This window comes from Cetorhinus maximus, chromosome 4, assembly GCF_964194155.1.
Source record: "Cetorhinus maximus chromosome 4, sCetMax3.hap1.1, whole genome shotgun sequence".
Classification (NCBI taxonomy): Eukaryota; Metazoa; Chordata; class Chondrichthyes; order Lamniformes; family Cetorhinidae; genus Cetorhinus; species Cetorhinus maximus.
Window position 1 is genome coordinate 4923677 of NC_135882.1, and position 16373 is coordinate 4940049.

A 16373-nucleotide genomic window follows, 5' to 3' on the forward strand; every position below is an offset into this window, starting at 1 on the left:
TGATAGGCTGCTTACCCACTCGCCGCTATCATTGCTGCTGCACACCTGGAGATTCCTTTGACTTGGTAGCAGATTTTAAACTCCTTTTTGGAAAGGGGAAATCCGTGCCAAAGATTGCTAGATCTGTGTGGGCAGCTTTCTTCCAGGGCAGCAGTAAGCACATTCGCGTCGCTGGTGATCTCAAACTCCAGGCTGTTAACATTGTGAATTCTGACTGATATAAAATTTTACAATGAATAATATTTCAACATTAGTGGGGTTGAATAGAATTTAAATGCATCTGTATATTAGGATGCTCTCAGCTGACATTGAGGCTGAGAGTAATTTTTGCTGTTGACCAGCCTGTCATAATCTTGGCTTTAAGCTATGTTTCAAATATCCTACATAATTCATTGGAGCTTAATTAAATGTCATGAAGTTGCTACTGTTGATGCAGTGTGATTTAAAGATTACCAGACTATCATAATGCTATACTCCTGGTATATGGATTTATAATATGGCTGTTACTTTCAATTTTATTGACCAACCATGGAATATTGTGGGTAAACGGCACTATGATTAAAGAATTTGGTGCATTGTATTACATGAAATCTTTACTTGCAGCTCGAACTCTCAAAACCGAGGCAAGAGAAACTTTGCTTTGTATCGACAAATTGTTTATAAAACAAAAACAGAATTACCTGGAAAAACTCAGCAGGTCTGGCAGCATCGGCGGAGAAGAAAAGAGTTGACGTTTCGAGTCCTCATGACCCTTCAGCAGAACTGAGTAAAGTTAGGAGAGGGGTGAAATATAAGCTGGTTTAAGGTGGGGTGTGGGGTGAGGGGAGAGAAGTTGGGGGGTGGGGGTGGTGGGGGCTGGTAGTAGGGACAAGCAAGCAGTGATAGGAGCAGATAATCAAAAGATGTCACAGACAAAGGAACAAAGACGTGTTAAAGGTGGTGATATTATCTAAGAGAATGTGCTAATTGTTTATGTCCATTGAAACGTGATGAATGTTTTACAAAAATACATCTGTTTTGCCATTTCTATAATATAGTTACCCTTTGCTTTATTTTATTTCTACAGAAAGCAGGCAGATGGATAAAAATACATCACTAATTCCAGTCAATGAATTGAAGGCATTGTTAACCTTGGCGAGAGAGCAGTACTTCAGGCAGTATGGCAGGGACCTGCCAAGCACCACTCTGGACAACCTATGTCAGAAACAAGAGGAATCTGTTAAACATGCTGGTGAGTTATATATTGTGTAGAAATTAAGCCTTTTTAAAATAAAATGTAAAATTGCACATACATACTGACTCTATGCTCTTTCCTGGAGATTTGAATTGCACAAATAATGAAATTCCTGATGCCTCCTTTCCATCGTTAATTGATTTTCGAAGCTTCTAATGCCATTTAAAAATGCATATGATTTGTATCTTTGGAACTTGCCTGCAATTAATTGGATAGTGTAAGGATTACGATAAAGGAGAGAATGAAAGGATGAAGTTAATGAGAGCGCACTGCTTGTGGCAAGAAGTGAAATAAAGTACCAAGACTATTTAGACCTAGGGCAGGATTTTACGTTCATCGGACGGTCGTGCACCCGACCCGATTGGGTGTAAATTCACGCGCGATGACGTTAGGCCAGTGTCCTGACGTCATCACGCACTCTCGCGATCCTCCAGTCGGTGGGCGCGCATGAAAGTCGGTGCGCCTGCCGACAATTAAGAGGCCCACTAAGGCCCTTAAACAAGTAATTAATTTGTATTTTTCGCTGCCTGCTCAACTGTTTGGTTGGTGGGTGGGCGAATAGGTCAGGCGGCCTGTGCATTTTTAACAAAACCTCACCCAAGGGTGGGATGAGGTTTTCAATGGCAAAGGCAAATATAAAACCAATAAAAAAAAATAACATTTTTTTTAAAAAAAATGTTGCCATCATTTCAAACATGTCCCTCTTCATGTGACTAAGTCACGTGGGGACATGTTTATTTCATCTTTAAAATCTTTATTGTTCAGTGTCCAATTCTTCAGCTCCCCCCCGCGCATGCGCAGACTTTCATGCTCGCCCTCCTCCTGCCCCCACCCCGGCAGTGCTGGGCGTCTCAGCGCGCCTTTCACGCTGGCTGTTAATTGGCCAGCCAGCGTGAATTTGCAGCCGGGGCCCGTTCGCGGGCGGCGGGTCCGTTTCGCGGCTGCTCCCAGGCCCGCCCGCCCGATGAAGAGAAAATCCTGTCCCTGGAGTTCAGCAATGTGTGAGAAATTCTAAGCGATTAAACAATTGGCAGCCTTCAGCCTTGGGGGATTCCTATAAAATCAAGTCTAATGCTTTGAGGAAAGATACTGAAAACAGTAAAATGGACGCGAGTTTCAGAAAGCTAGATTTCCCCATTTTACCAGTGAACAGAAACGATGTTACTTTTAAGGAGACGTTGAAATGAAGGAGTCCAATGTAGCCAGAGTACTTAGCTAGACAAGGCCAGAAAAGTAGTGAGAGAAAGCAAAGGAGTTTTAAAAGCTATTTACTTTTTTAAAAAAAAAACTAGAAATGACTGGATTACATACAAAAAGCAGTTGAGGAACAGCAAAATTGTAAATTAGGAATGAAAGAAAAATAATTGTGGAAGATATCAGGGGAAACTACAATGATTAAAACCATGTCACCCTTCAAAGAGAAGTCAGACTGATCAACGAAGGACCAGGGGTACTTGGCAAAATGATATGGCACATGAGTTTTGAGAATTGCGATATATTTCACATCAATCAGAAAACCACAACATAAAGCAATCTTAAGTTCAGCAAAACATAGGAATATTGAAAGTGGAGTGGTGAAATCAAAAAAGAAATTAGGAAAACCGAGAGACCATGAAAGAATATAGGCAAGCAAAGTCGAGGAGAACCCAAAGATGTTTTATCGATACATTAAGAGTAAGGGGATAACTAAGGAAAGAACAGGGCCCATAAAAGATCAAAAAGGTAACCTATGTGCGGAGGTGGAGAATGTGGGTATTGTTCTTGACATCTGTCTTCACAGAAGAGGGGGACAATGCAGACATTGTAGTTAAGGAGGAGGGGGAGTGTGAAGTATTGGATGTGATGAACGTAGGCAGACAGGAAATGGATAAATCGCCAGGGCTGGATGGAATGTACCCCAGGCTGTTAACAAGCCAGGAAGGAAATAGCAGACGGTCTGGCCATCATTTTCCAATCCTCACTGGATATACAAGTGTGTTGCTGCAGGATTGGAAGTCTGCTAACATTGTACCTTCATTTAAAAAGGGAACGAGGGTTAAACCGAACGATTTACAGGCCAGTCAGTCTGGCCTCAGCGGTGGGCAAATCATTGGAATCTATTTTTTAAAATTATTCATTTACCAGATATGGGCGTCGCTAGCTAAACCAGCAACAGGATGAACTGTCAGTAAGAAAGACACGGATTAATCAAGGACAATTAATGGATTTGTTAAGGGAAGGTCTAATCTGATTAAATTGGAATTTTTTGAGTAAGTAACATGGAGAATTGGTAAGGGTGGTGCGGTTGATGTGGTCTCCGTGGATTTTAGCAAGACTTTTGACAAGATCCCACTTGGCAAACTGGCTTAAAAAAAATTAAAAGCCCATGGGATCCAGGGGAATGTAGCAAGCTGGATACAAAATTACCTTAGTGGCAGGAAACCAAAGGTAATTGTTAATGGATGTTTTTATGACTGGAAGGTTGTTTCCAGTGGGGTTCCACAAGGCTCAGTACTAAGCCCCCCTGCTGTGTGTGGTATATATTAATGATTTGGACGTAAATGTAGGGGGGGGGAATGATCAAGAAGTTTGTAGATGGCACAAAAATTGGCTGCGTGGTTGATAGCGAGGACAATAGCTGTAGATTGCAGGAAGATATCAATTGGCTGGTCACGTGAGCAGAAAAGTGACAAACGGAATTCAACCCAGAGAAGTGTGAGGTGATGCATGTGGGGAGATTAAACAAGGCAAAGGAATACAGAATAAATAGGAGGATACTGAGCAGTGTAGAGGAATGTCCACAGATCCTGAAGGTGGCAGGACAGGCCAGTAAGGTGGTTAAGGAGGCAGATGGAATCCTTTCATTTATTAGCCACGACATGGAATAGAAGAGCAGGGAGGTTACGCTGGGACTATATAAAACACTAGTTAGGTCACAACCGAGTACTGTGTGCAGTTCTGGTCACCACATTACAGAAAGGATGTCATTGCCCTAGAGTGGGTATAGAGGAGATGTAGAAAGGATGTTGCCAGGACTGGAAAATTGCAGCTGAGGAAAGATTGGATGGGCTGGGGTTGTTCTCCTTGGAGGCAGAGGAGGCTGAGGAGAGATTCGGTTGAGATGTGCAAAGTTGTAAGGGGCCTGGATAGAGTGGATGGAAGGGCCTATTTATTTTAGCGAGAGGTCAGTGACTAGGGGGCATAGATTTAAAGTGCTTGGTAGAAGGATTAGAGGAGAGATCAAGAGCAACTTTTACATCCAGAGGGTGGTAGGGCTCTGGAACTCTGACTGATAGGGTAGTAGAGGCAGAAACCCTCAATTCATTTAAAATATGCACCTGAAGTGCCATTACCGACAGGGCTACAGACCAAATGTTGGAAAGTGAGGTTAGGCTGGGTGGCTCGATTTTCAGCTGGCGCATGCACAATGGGCCAAGCGGCCTCTTTCTGTGATGTAAGCTTTCTATGATTCATTGATTTGGCAGCTTAATTCTAAGATAATAGCAGCTGTAGAAAACTATATAATTATATTGTCCTACATTTGACACACGCTGTACCTGGCTTGTGTTACTATGTTATTATTCAGTGCTGATAGCCCCCCCCACATTGAATTCTCAACATGCTCAAACGTCTGATACTCTTACCCCATACCTTTAGCAAATACTGGTGCAGATCTCAGATCTACGCATCTGAGAAAAATTGCTGAGCAGCAAGAAGTAACTTTTCAGAGTTATTCACAGATCCTTGTTTTGCTACATGTCAGTATTTTCTCTTTTATTAATACCTGGAGTGTGAACTGACCTTGTCAACTGACAGTGGCTAGACACAACTTAAGCATTAAGCTGCTGCCAAATTCTCAAAAAAAGTACTGTGGAAATATGCCGCCTTTGTCTGTGGAAGGAGCAGCTTAAATGAAAAAGGTATTTTTAATGGAGTTTTGACAGTTTATACCTTTTCCCTCTTCTCTTTCTCCATTCCAAATCATAACCTCGTTAGAATTCGTTTTAAGACGGCTGCCAAGTACTGTAATTACCTCTTTTTTAAAAAAAGTCATCGATGCATTCAATTGCACCTGTTAAAATACAGTACCACTTTCAACCAAACTAGAAAGTGCTGTTTGTAAAATTTATATAATTACTGACATTTTGTAGGCTTACGTTGATCAGTCGGTCATTCGTTTCAAATTCAAACCGAACTTTTTGTTTCAACAGTTCATTAAATTGAAGCAATGTTAGTAAGATAACAGACCCACTAACACCATGGTGCATAGTCATATAGCATAGGCAGTAAAGTTTCGCTTGCTTAAAGCGGAAGGAAAATCCATGGGCAGCACATTATCAGCAGGATTTGGGAAGAGTATTAGGGCAGATGACCAGAAGGACGGTTGAAGAAGTAGGTTCTGAGGCCCTTTAGACTGGGGTAAGATGAAGTAACAAAAAAAGGCTTCAGAAATCGTGCAGGAATTTGATTGCTGAAGGCTGTACAAAAAAGGGGACTGGGATGGAAGGGATGCACAGTAAGGGATATTCAGAAGAGCAGAGATTGCTAGAGAAGGTTGTAGAGGTAGCATGGGATAAAACTACAGAGAGATTTGTATTTGAGGGCAAGGAGTTTGAAATAATGGGAATAATAGAATTACCAGAAAATCTTTAATGTTTCCTTTGTCTTATAGGAAAGGCATTACTAAGCTGTAGCATGGTTTGCACAGGTTGGGTATATGCAGGGTGCCATTCGGGCTGATTTGAAGTTGTATCTCCTGTCGTTTGCTGCAAAGCCTCTCTGGGATTCACAGCAATACACCTGTATTGGCACTATTAGAACCAACGGATGTAATATTTCCAAATTTTGCTGATGATGCAAAACTAGGTGGGAATGAGAGTTGGGAGGAAGATGCAAGAAGGCTTCAGGGAGATTTGGACAAGCTGAGTGAGTGGGCAAGAACAGAGCAGATGGAATATAATATGGGAAAATGTGAAGTTATCTACTTTCGTAGGAGAAACAGAAATGCAGAATATTTCTTAAATAGTGAGAGATTGGGAAGTGTTGATGTCCAAAGGGACCTGGGTGTTCTTGTTCATAAGTCACTAAAGGCTAACATGCAGGTGCAGCAAGCAATTAGGAAGTGCCCGCAATTTTTCATTGCCCACTGCAGTTTTTGGGTGTCAGACAAGAGAGAGCTTGGGAGCCAGCTAGAGCAAGGCTGCACAAGGGCAGCTGAAAAGACCTGCCACTGGGACCATGGTTGAATTTACCGTGGTTGATTCTGCTGCGGAAGGTGGCAGTGTCTTTTTTTAATGACATTTTAAAAATCTTTTTTGAGCCTTCAGTGCAAAACAAACCATTGATTCTAAAAGCAGAGTTCCTGTACGATCCTAGCCATGACCAATGTGTATGCGGCACCTTGACGGTCCAGCCTACAGTGCCGATTGCCCAAGGAGTCCACCACACCCCCCCTCAACCCCCTGCACTTTATCAGTTTCCATTATAAGTGACATACTTGATTACATCCCTGTCGATATTAAATGGACCAAAACAAAATACTGGAAATCTGAAATAAAACACAAAATGCTGGAAAACACTCATTTCAGGAGGCAACGTCTGTGGAGCGAGAAACAGTTAATGGGCGAAATCTTACATATTCTTCCACTGGAGACAAATGCGGGTCGCATCCAATTTTGGATGACGGGCAGAGTCCCGAGGCTGCTGGTTCAACCAGAGGGCCCACAACTTTGGAAGGCCCGATGGAAGAGGTGGACACTTGCTCAGGCAGCAAGGAGGGTGAGAAGGGTACCTTGGAGCTGCGCAACAAAATTAAAAATGATGAGGGCCTAAGCTGGTAGCGCTCTCATGGAAAAAAATCCCTCCTGTGAGTTTGTCTGGGCCTTGGGTGTGGCTTTTCCTGCCCGCAGCCCCGCCATTGGGCCATGGGGCTTCCAACTCCAGTGGCCGCCTGGCACTGGGAGGCTGCCTCCTCTGAGCTACTGAGCTCGGTGTTCAGCGGGGGTCGGTTCTGCCTTTGAGAAGTTCCCAGCAGAATCCTCCCAGTCCACTACTTATCCTTGCAATTGGTGATTATTGGCTACCTGCCGCTGCCAAGTGGGCAGCTGCTTCCATTGTGAATCCACCTCTGGCAAGGTGAGAATGCGGCGACCTTTCCTAATTCCCTCCCTATCCTGCATTTTTAAAAAAAAAATTCTTTCATGGGATGTAGGCGTCAATGGCAAAGCCATCATTTGTTGCCCCATCCCTAATGGCCCTTGAAAAGGTGCTAATGAGCCACCTTGTTAAACTGTTGGAGTCCATCTGGTAGTCTCATAAGATTCCACCCCCCCCCCCCCGCCCCCCAACCTTCCTCTCCCCCAGCAATGTTTCAGGTCAATGATTTTTCATTAAATGCTAAATTGCAGGTTTGTTTTAAGTGATCGATTCCTGCCGAGAATGATTTCCTGTATATTGAAAAGGGGGAACACTTTGAACCAGAAGTATTCTAATAGACTTTTCTTCCCCTTTAAATACAGTGCGCACACACATATCTGGTTCTGTTTAAGGAAATTGTGCATTGTGTGACTATTTCAGTTCAAACTTTTGTTTACCTAGAAATTGATGTCTCAACCCTAAGCCCTTCACAGTGGCCTGAGAGGAGTGTTCTTCAAAACTATGAAAATCTTGAAAGAATCAGACAGAAATCCAGGTAAAATATGTTTATTGTAATTTATCATTTAATTGGAGAGACGCCAGCCTTGTTCAAAACTTTAAAATAAAAGCAAAATACTGCAGGTGCTGGAAACCTGAAATAAAAACAGAAAATGCTTGAAAAATTGAGCAGGTCTGGCAACATCTGTGGACAGAGAAAGAGAGTTAACGTTTCGAGTCCGTATGACTCCTCTTCAGAACTGAAGAGAGGTAGAAATGTTGAAGGAGAGCAGGTGGACCAAAACAGAAGGTCAGGGATAGGTGGGAGCTCAGGAGAGATTTGACAAAGAGGAGTGTTAATGGTAGTGTTAAAGATTAAAGGAGGTGCTAAGAGTGGCATAAAGATAAGATAGCAGAATGTGTTAATAGCAGAACAAGGGTCAGCGCTCTGTGAAAGCAAAACATAAGAACAGGTTACAGATGGCCCTGTGGTGGGAGGGGGTTAGGAAAAAAGAATTTTAAAAAAGATCAAAATGGAGGAGAGAGTGCATGGTCTGAAGTTGTTGAACGCAATGTTAAGTCCAGAAGGCTGTAAAGTGCCTAGTCGGAAGGTGAGGTGCTGTTCCTCCAGTTTGCGTTGAGCTTCACTGGAACAATGCAGCAGGCCAAGGACAGACATGTGGGCAAGAGAGCAGGGTGGTGAATTGAAATGGCAAGCGACAGGAAGGTCTGGATCATGCTTGTGGATTGAACGAAGGTATTCTGCAAAGCAATCACCCAGTCTGTGTTTAGCCTCTCCATTGTACCGGAGACCGCATTGTGAGCAGCAAATGCAGTAGACCAAATTGAATGAGGTGCAAGTGAATCGCTGCTTCACCTGAAAGGAGTGTTTGGGGCTTTGGATGGTGAGGAGGGAGGAGGTAAAGGGGCTGGTCTTACTCCTTCTGCAATTGCATGGGAGGGGATGAGGTGTTGGGGGTGATGCAACAGTGGACCAGGATGGGGTCCCCCCACTCCCCACCCCCCACTGTGGTCAACAGGTCCCTCAACCGCATCCAACCTATCTCCTGCATCTCAGCCCTCGCCCCTTCACCTCCCTCCCAGAACCATGACAGGGTTACCCTTGTCCTCACTTCTCACCCCACCAGCCTCTGCATTCAAAGAAACATCCTCCGCCACTTCTGCCAACTCCAGCATGTTGCCACCACCACACCTTCCCCTCACCACCCCCAGTCAGCATTCCCTCTGTGACACCCTGTCGACCACAGTTGTGGGCAAACCCCACCCTGGTCTACTCCTCTATAACCCCCCCAACACCTCATCCCCTTCCCATGAGGCGAGAGTCATGGATGACACTTGTGATGTGGAAACTCATTTCTTTTGTGCTAGTATTTCTTCAATCTCGCCAAAGACAAGCCAAGGAAATATGTGGCCAGATGAAACTCGATGTGAAATGTTACTCATATCTTACTCATTAGATGAATGTACGTAACAGTTAGGATTGGCTTTGCTTATTTTTATCATTTCGGCTGGCTCTCACATAATATAAAATAATGAAAATGCTACCTGACATGGGTAGTTTTCTTCCTTGGCACAAAGTTAATTTCCAACTTCTCTCTCCTGAATTCTATTTTTGTGGCCTGCCTGCCTCAAGCTTTTGCAGCACTGTGTTTTAAAAGCATGCCTCTGTTGTCCTGACACACCCAGTGCCCACAGTCTTGGCTAAGTGATCCCACTACATCACCCAGTCTCAGACTGCCTATGCAAAAATAAAATCTTTTGTTTTTTCGGGGGGGAAATGAAACTGACTCTTAGCGAACAGAGGGAGAAACATAACTGGACTTATTAGTTATGTGTTTTGGTTTTAAATCCAACAGTCTGATTCGTGGAGATATAAATCACCACACAGCTGCATTCTTGGGCAACATTCCTTATCTTTATCTGGAAACACAACGATGATGTGATTGTATTTGGGGCAGCGAATGTGACAAGTCACTTTGGAAACAATTGCTGGGACTCTCAGGGAAATGGCCTTTATTTTGAAACAACTTGCATTTCACAATGATACATTTCGAATGTAACCAATGAATTTCTGTAAGGACACAGTAATTAATGCAGATTGCAGTACTGACCTTGTTTTACACAGCACAGCGTTGTTACTTTGTGCAAAAATGTGAACACTTAAATGTTTTGTTTCATAAATTCCTGGCACCTTCAGCCCAGAAACATATGGTGTGTGTGGTAGGGAAAATGGGAATTATTTGAACAAAACACTGTGCAGCATGTTCTTCAGTTGAAATTGAGAAAGATTAAAAATACTTTTGAACTAATTTACCTCATTAATAAAAGATCAAATGCGCTGCGATTTGACAAGTCATTTATGACAGAAAACACTTGCTAGAGCTTATAAAGTTGTCATGTTAGAAAAATATAGAAGACAAATCCGTACCAGTGCAAGACAGAACAGAACTGAGTGCTTGTTTGTGTTAATGTTAAGTGCAACAAAAAGTTCCTTCAGATGAGTACTAGCTTCTTTGGACTGCATTATTTTAGCAGGCTATTATTTATCGCATTATTACTAGAGTCTTAAAGATGGGGAGACTGAATACCTTGAAAATTTTCAGCTGATCATGTACTTTCTAAATGGTGAAAAGCTAGAAGCAGTGGAGATATAAAGAGACTTGGGGGTGAGGGGTGGGGCTAGGTACACAAATAATCATTTTCTGTACCCGCCCATGACATCTTCATCAAAAAGGCTAATAGAATATCCGCTTTTATATTTAGAGGACTGGAATAAAAGTAGATAGAAGGTATATTTCAGCTATACAAAGCCCAAGATAGGACACACCTGGAGTTCTGGGTACCACACCTTAGGAAGGATATATTGGACTTGGAAGGAGTGCCATGTAGATTTAATAGAATGATATTTGGACTGCAAGGGCTGAGCGATAAGGAGATATTATACAAATTGGGATTGTATTATTTGGAATTTAGAAGGTTAAGGGGTGATTTGATTGAATCTTTCAAGATATTAAGGAGAACAGATAGGGTAGATAGAAACTATTTCCACTGGTTGTGGAGTCTAGGATCAGGGGGCATTGTCTAATAATTAGAGCCAGTCCTTTCATGAGTGAAATTAGGGAACATTTCTTCACACAAAGTTGCAACTCCCCCTTTTATTCTTTTTGTTATACTTTATTATGAATTGATTAATATTGCTAAGATGTTTAACCCAATATACAGTTAATAAGGAGTAAGCAAATGAAATAGAAGTGAATTATTACTGTAACTTTCTGAATTTGGAGTTTAAGTATATATATTTCCTATACTACAACCGCGACTACACTTCAGAAACATCTCATTAGCTGTGAAGTGCTTTGATATATCCTGAGGTCGCAAAAGATGCTATGGAAATACGTCTTCCCTTTTAACTGGTTTGTTTCATTTCCAAATATTTGTATTTGCATCCAGGCTTGGTTCCATATTCGCAAGCTCATCTGAGACCCTATTGGGACTCAAGGATAGCCAAAGAGCACTTCCTGTTCAGCTTGATGCCAAAGAGCTGCTGAAGTATTTTACTCCAGAAGGTTTTCCAATTGCTGAGCTCCAGCCTTTACTGATACAGAGGGGGTAAGCATAGTTTTGCTTTTCCATTTTTCTTTTAATTTTGGGGAGAAATGAAAATGGTGTGAGTGCAATCAGCTCCTGAAAGTGGTCCAATTTCATCACAGGCAAGAAGAGCTCAGAGACGACTTTGTGTGCCAAAATATTATACCCGTTTGAATCAGGAACCAGGGAATAGATAACCTGGTGCTCTTTGGAACAATACCTGAGCAAAAAACCCACACCATCAAGAGAGATTGGAAGGGGGAAACAAATTAGTGAGGGCAAAAACAAGTGGTGTAATTCTTAGCTTTTGCAGGAATCTGCCATCATCATCCAAGGTGATGGAATACTGCAAGTTGGAATTGTTTAGGACTATATTTTCTGATCAATTTTACCTCTGCTAACTATTTTACTGATAGCTTAGTTCTTGATTTGCTCCAAAATAGCTGGTTGGTACTGAAAAGCTGGCCTTTGATGCTGTACTGGAGATGAAGGGCATTTACTGTAAATTTATGATATGGTTTCCTTTGAAATTTTATCAACTATCTTAACATATTTTATACTCTAGTTATAATTACAAAATGTAATGTTTAACCCGAGAAATTTTGAAGAAAAGCAGTGTTTGGTTAATGGCTTTAATGGTTTCTGGGACACCCCTACAAGCTAACTTTTAAAATGATGTTTTTATCCAATTTTGTACAACGGATTATCATTTAAAATCAATGTTTAAATTGATCTAGATTGTTTGCAATTATTGCGTAGCATTATCATGCATTTTGTAGATATGGTTAATGAGAACTTTTTGAAAAGTTAAAATTGTTCAAAAAAGGTTATCAAGGCACAGATTTTAGCATCGTACTTTTTAACAAATAAACTTTCTGTCTTTCAGTGAAAATGAGTTTCCACTGACTCCAGAGATGACTGTGCAGAAGCTGAAAGATTTGCCATTTGAGAAGGCTACAGAATGCCATTACCATGGAGTTGAGTGAGTATGATGTTCCAAAGGCTCACATTATATAGCATATACAATTGAAGCGTATAGAAATTTGGTTAGATTGCACCTGGAGTAATACGACGGTTCTGATCCCTTTACCTAAGGAAGGACATATTTGTGATAGAGGGAGTGCAGTGGAGGTTCGCCACTCTAATTTCTGGGATCGCAGCACTGTGCCATGAGGAGAGATTGAGGAGACCGGGCCTGTATCCTCAAGAGTTCAGAAGAATGGCAGGCGATTTTATTGAAAGTTACAAAATCCTTCGGGGGCTAGACAGGGTAGATACAGAAAGGATGTTTCCCCCGGCTGTGGGGTCTAGAACCAAGGGACACAACCTCCGAATAAGAGGCCAGCCATTTAGGACTTGATTGAAGAAATTCTTCCTCGTCTCAGAGGGTGGTGAATCTTTGGAGTTCTCTACCCCAGGGGGCTGTGGAGGCTCAGTCATTGAAAATGTTCAAGACAGAGATTGACAGATTTCTGGATACTAATGACACCAAGGGACATGGAGATAGTGGGGAAAATGGTGGTGAGGTAGATGATCAGCCACGATCTAGTTGAGGAGGCAGTGGTATAGTGGTATTGTCACGGACTAGTATTCCAGAGACCCAGGGTAATGCTCACGGGAAGATGGTGAAATTTGAATTCAATAAAAATTGGGAATTAAAAGCCTGACGGTGACCATGAAATCATTGCCGACTGTCATAAAAACCCATCTGGTTCACTAATGTCCTTAGGGAAGGAAATCTGTTGTCCTTATCCTGGTCCGGCCTACATGCGACTCCAGATCAGCAACCTGGTTGTGTTATGACACAGCATATGGTAAATGCCAAGCTGCTCAAATCCCAGAGGGAAGCTTGAAATAACTGTCACAACTAATTTTCAATTTGTATAAATTTCTAGATGCGTGCCTTGAATTCAGCAATAATAAGACCACCAAGCCTTATAAGTTTTTATAAAACTAGATTAAACACTTATTAATAAGAAAAATGATTTTAAATGCATACATAGATCTACACATTGCTACGACGATAACTTCGAAATCAATCTAACTTCCAGTTATACTTTCGTTAAGGCAACAGTAAGACACAGATTTTAAAAGACTCAAGCAAAGAAACATGATACCCTGAATAAGCGGCTTTCCAAGTGAGTTTTCTTAACTTCAGCCCTTTGAAGACATCATGTTGAAGCATAGACGTTGAAGGCTTTTTCACACACTTGTAAGATCTTAAAAATGTCTTCCCTTACACACAGCCCTTGTTCCTTCTTTATACATATCTTCCTGTTTGAATGCAAATACCCATCGTTTCACTATGTCTTTGGACTTTATCTCCCTGATAATAGTTTGAAAAGGGCACGGAGAACAGGAGAGACTTCAGTTTGAAAAGGACGCAGAGAGCGGCGGGGACTTCAGTTTAAAAAGGGCGCAGAGAGTGGGAGAGACTTTAGTTTGACAAGGGCGCAGAGAGCGGGAGAGACTTCAATTTAAAAAGGATGCGGAGAGCGGCGGGGACTTCAGTTTGGGTACCTTGCTGGGAGTCGGAGCGGATCAGACCTGCGGGAGACAGTGGTGAGCTGAGCAGCACGCTGTTTCAGCTACTGGGAAGCTCCGGTCAGGGGAAAAGAGAAAAAAGCAACTGTGATGTCACAGGAAGCTAGTAAGCTGATTGGCTGGTAAGTGCTCAGCCTAAGGGACAGTGTGTGAGAAATCGGCTTAGGACAGGTGAGTAAAGGTAGATCTATAAATAAAAAGAACTAAAACTTTAAAATAATAAACCAAAATTTGAAAACTTTAAAATTAAAATCAAACAATAAAGTTGATAAAAGCAATAAAAATAAACTAATTTAAACAAACATCCAAAACATATACCTTGTAGTTAAGAAGCATATAACCTTTAGTTGTCAGTGGTACTAGCATTCAATAAACACCGTAAATTATAGCATGCATAGGTAGAAAGTAATTAAAGTAAATTAACTTAATAACAAGTTAGAATGCCAGGACAGGTGTTATGTTGCAGCAGTGGAATGTGGGAGCTTTTGGACGCCAAGGCGATCCATGACCAACAAGCCTGCAGGAAATGTAAGCAGCTTGAGGAATTCTGAGTCAGGATTATTGACCTGGAAGCCAAAATGCAGACACTGCGCAAAATAATAGAGGGGGAGCCATTTTTAAACTGAAGTCCCCGCCACTCTCTGCGTCCTTTTCAAACTGAAGTCTCCTGCTCTCCGTGCCCTTTTCGAAATATTATCAGGGAGATAAAGTCCAAAGACATAGTGAAACGATATTGTTCCAGAAGACAGTCACACCTCTTAGAAGGGGGTCATCTGTTTTGGTCAGGAGTGAGGGACAGGAGGATGTGACTGTCAGTGAGGCAGGTAATGTGACTGAGCAGACAGTAGGGAAGGAGCCTCAGGCTTTGCAGTTGTCAAACAGGTTTGAGGTGCTCACAACCTAGTGGATGAAAGTGAAGTCTAAGGTGGATGAGCTGGCTGGCCATGGCACTGAGGTACAGGAAGCCATTCAAGCGGGGGGGAGCAAAAAGGAATGTGGTGATTGTAGGGGATAGTATAGTGAGGGAGATTGACACTGTTCTCTGCAGCAATGAGTGAGAGTCCAGATGGCTATGTTGCCTGCCCAATGCCAGGGTTCGGCACATCTGCTCAGGGCTGGAGAGGAGCTTACAGTGGGAGGGGGAGGATCCAGTTGTCGTGGTCCATGTAGATACTAATGACATAGGTAGAACTAGGAAAGAGGATCTGCAAAAACAGTATGAGGAGCTAAGTACCAAATTAAGAAGCAGAACCTCAAAGGCAATAATACCTGGATTATTACCTGAGCCATGTGCAAATTGGCATAGGACAAATAAGATCAGAGAGACAAATGCGTGGCTGAAAGACTGGTGTGGGAGAAGTGGGTTCCTGTTTATGGGGCACTGGCATCAGTACTGGGGAAGGAGGGGGCTGTACCGTTGGGACAGTTTACACCTGAACTGTGCTGGGACGCATAGCCTTGCAAATGGTATACCTAGGGAAGTAGAGAGGGCTTTAAACTAAACAAGGGGTGAGGGATCAAGCTTGGGTAGAGGTCGCAATTCAAGGTGTAGAGTCAAGACAGGAGAGCAAAATAGTGATGTGAGAAATGAGGGTCAGAGAATGGCAGGAAGGGACAGAGAGCAAAAACCTAAGAATGCAACAACAATCAAGACTATATGTTACAAAGGTAACAAAAAGACAAAACTGAAGGCTTTCTATCTGAATGCACGCAGCATTCATAACAAAGTAAATGAATTGATGTCCCATATTGAAGTAAATAAATATGATCTGATAACAATTACGGAGATATGGCTGCAGGACGACAAAGATTGGGGTCCTTAATATTGAGGGGTATGTGACATTCAAGAAGAATAGGAAGCTAGGTAAAGATGGAGAGGTAGCACTGTTAATCAAAAAGGGCATTGGTGCAATAGTTGGAGATGACCTTGGTTCAGGAGAGCAGGATGTACAATTGTTTTGGGTGGAGATGAGGAATAGTAGGGGAAAAAAGCCATTAGTGGGAGTGGTCTATAGGCTCCCTAACAGTAGCCGCAGTGTAGGACAAAGTATTCAAGAGAAAATATTGTGTGCTTGTGATAAAGGGACAGCAATAATCATGGGTGATTTTAGTCTAAACATAAACTGGAAAAATCAGATTGGCAGTGGTAGCCTGGATGAGGAGTTCTTAGAATGCTTTTGAGATAGTTTCTTAGAGCAGCACGTTCTGGAACCAACCAGAGAGCAGGTGATATTAGATTTGATATTGTGCAACATGACAGGATTAATTAATGACCTCAGAGTAAAGGCACGCTAGGTAGCAGCGACTGCAATATGATTGAATTTTACTTCCAGTTTGAAAGGGAGAAGAGTGGGTCTAAGACTAGTATCTTAAA

General features: G+C 42.2%; 1 protein-coding gene across 1 annotated transcript in view; it reads left to right on the plus strand.

Moving 5' to 3' along the window:
- mtbp (MDM2 binding protein) overlaps positions 1 to 16373 on the plus strand; it is an 86346-nt gene that overhangs the window by 41805 nt on the left and 28168 nt on the right. The window contains exons 14-17 of the mRNA XM_078539859.1: positions 1067 to 1231; positions 7811 to 7904; positions 11318 to 11476; positions 12342 to 12437. Coding sequence (XP_078395985.1) covers positions 1067 to 1231; positions 7811 to 7904; positions 11318 to 11476; positions 12342 to 12437 — 514 coding nt within the window. The remainder of the gene's footprint in view (positions 1 to 1066; positions 1232 to 7810; positions 7905 to 11317; positions 11477 to 12341; positions 12438 to 16373) is intronic.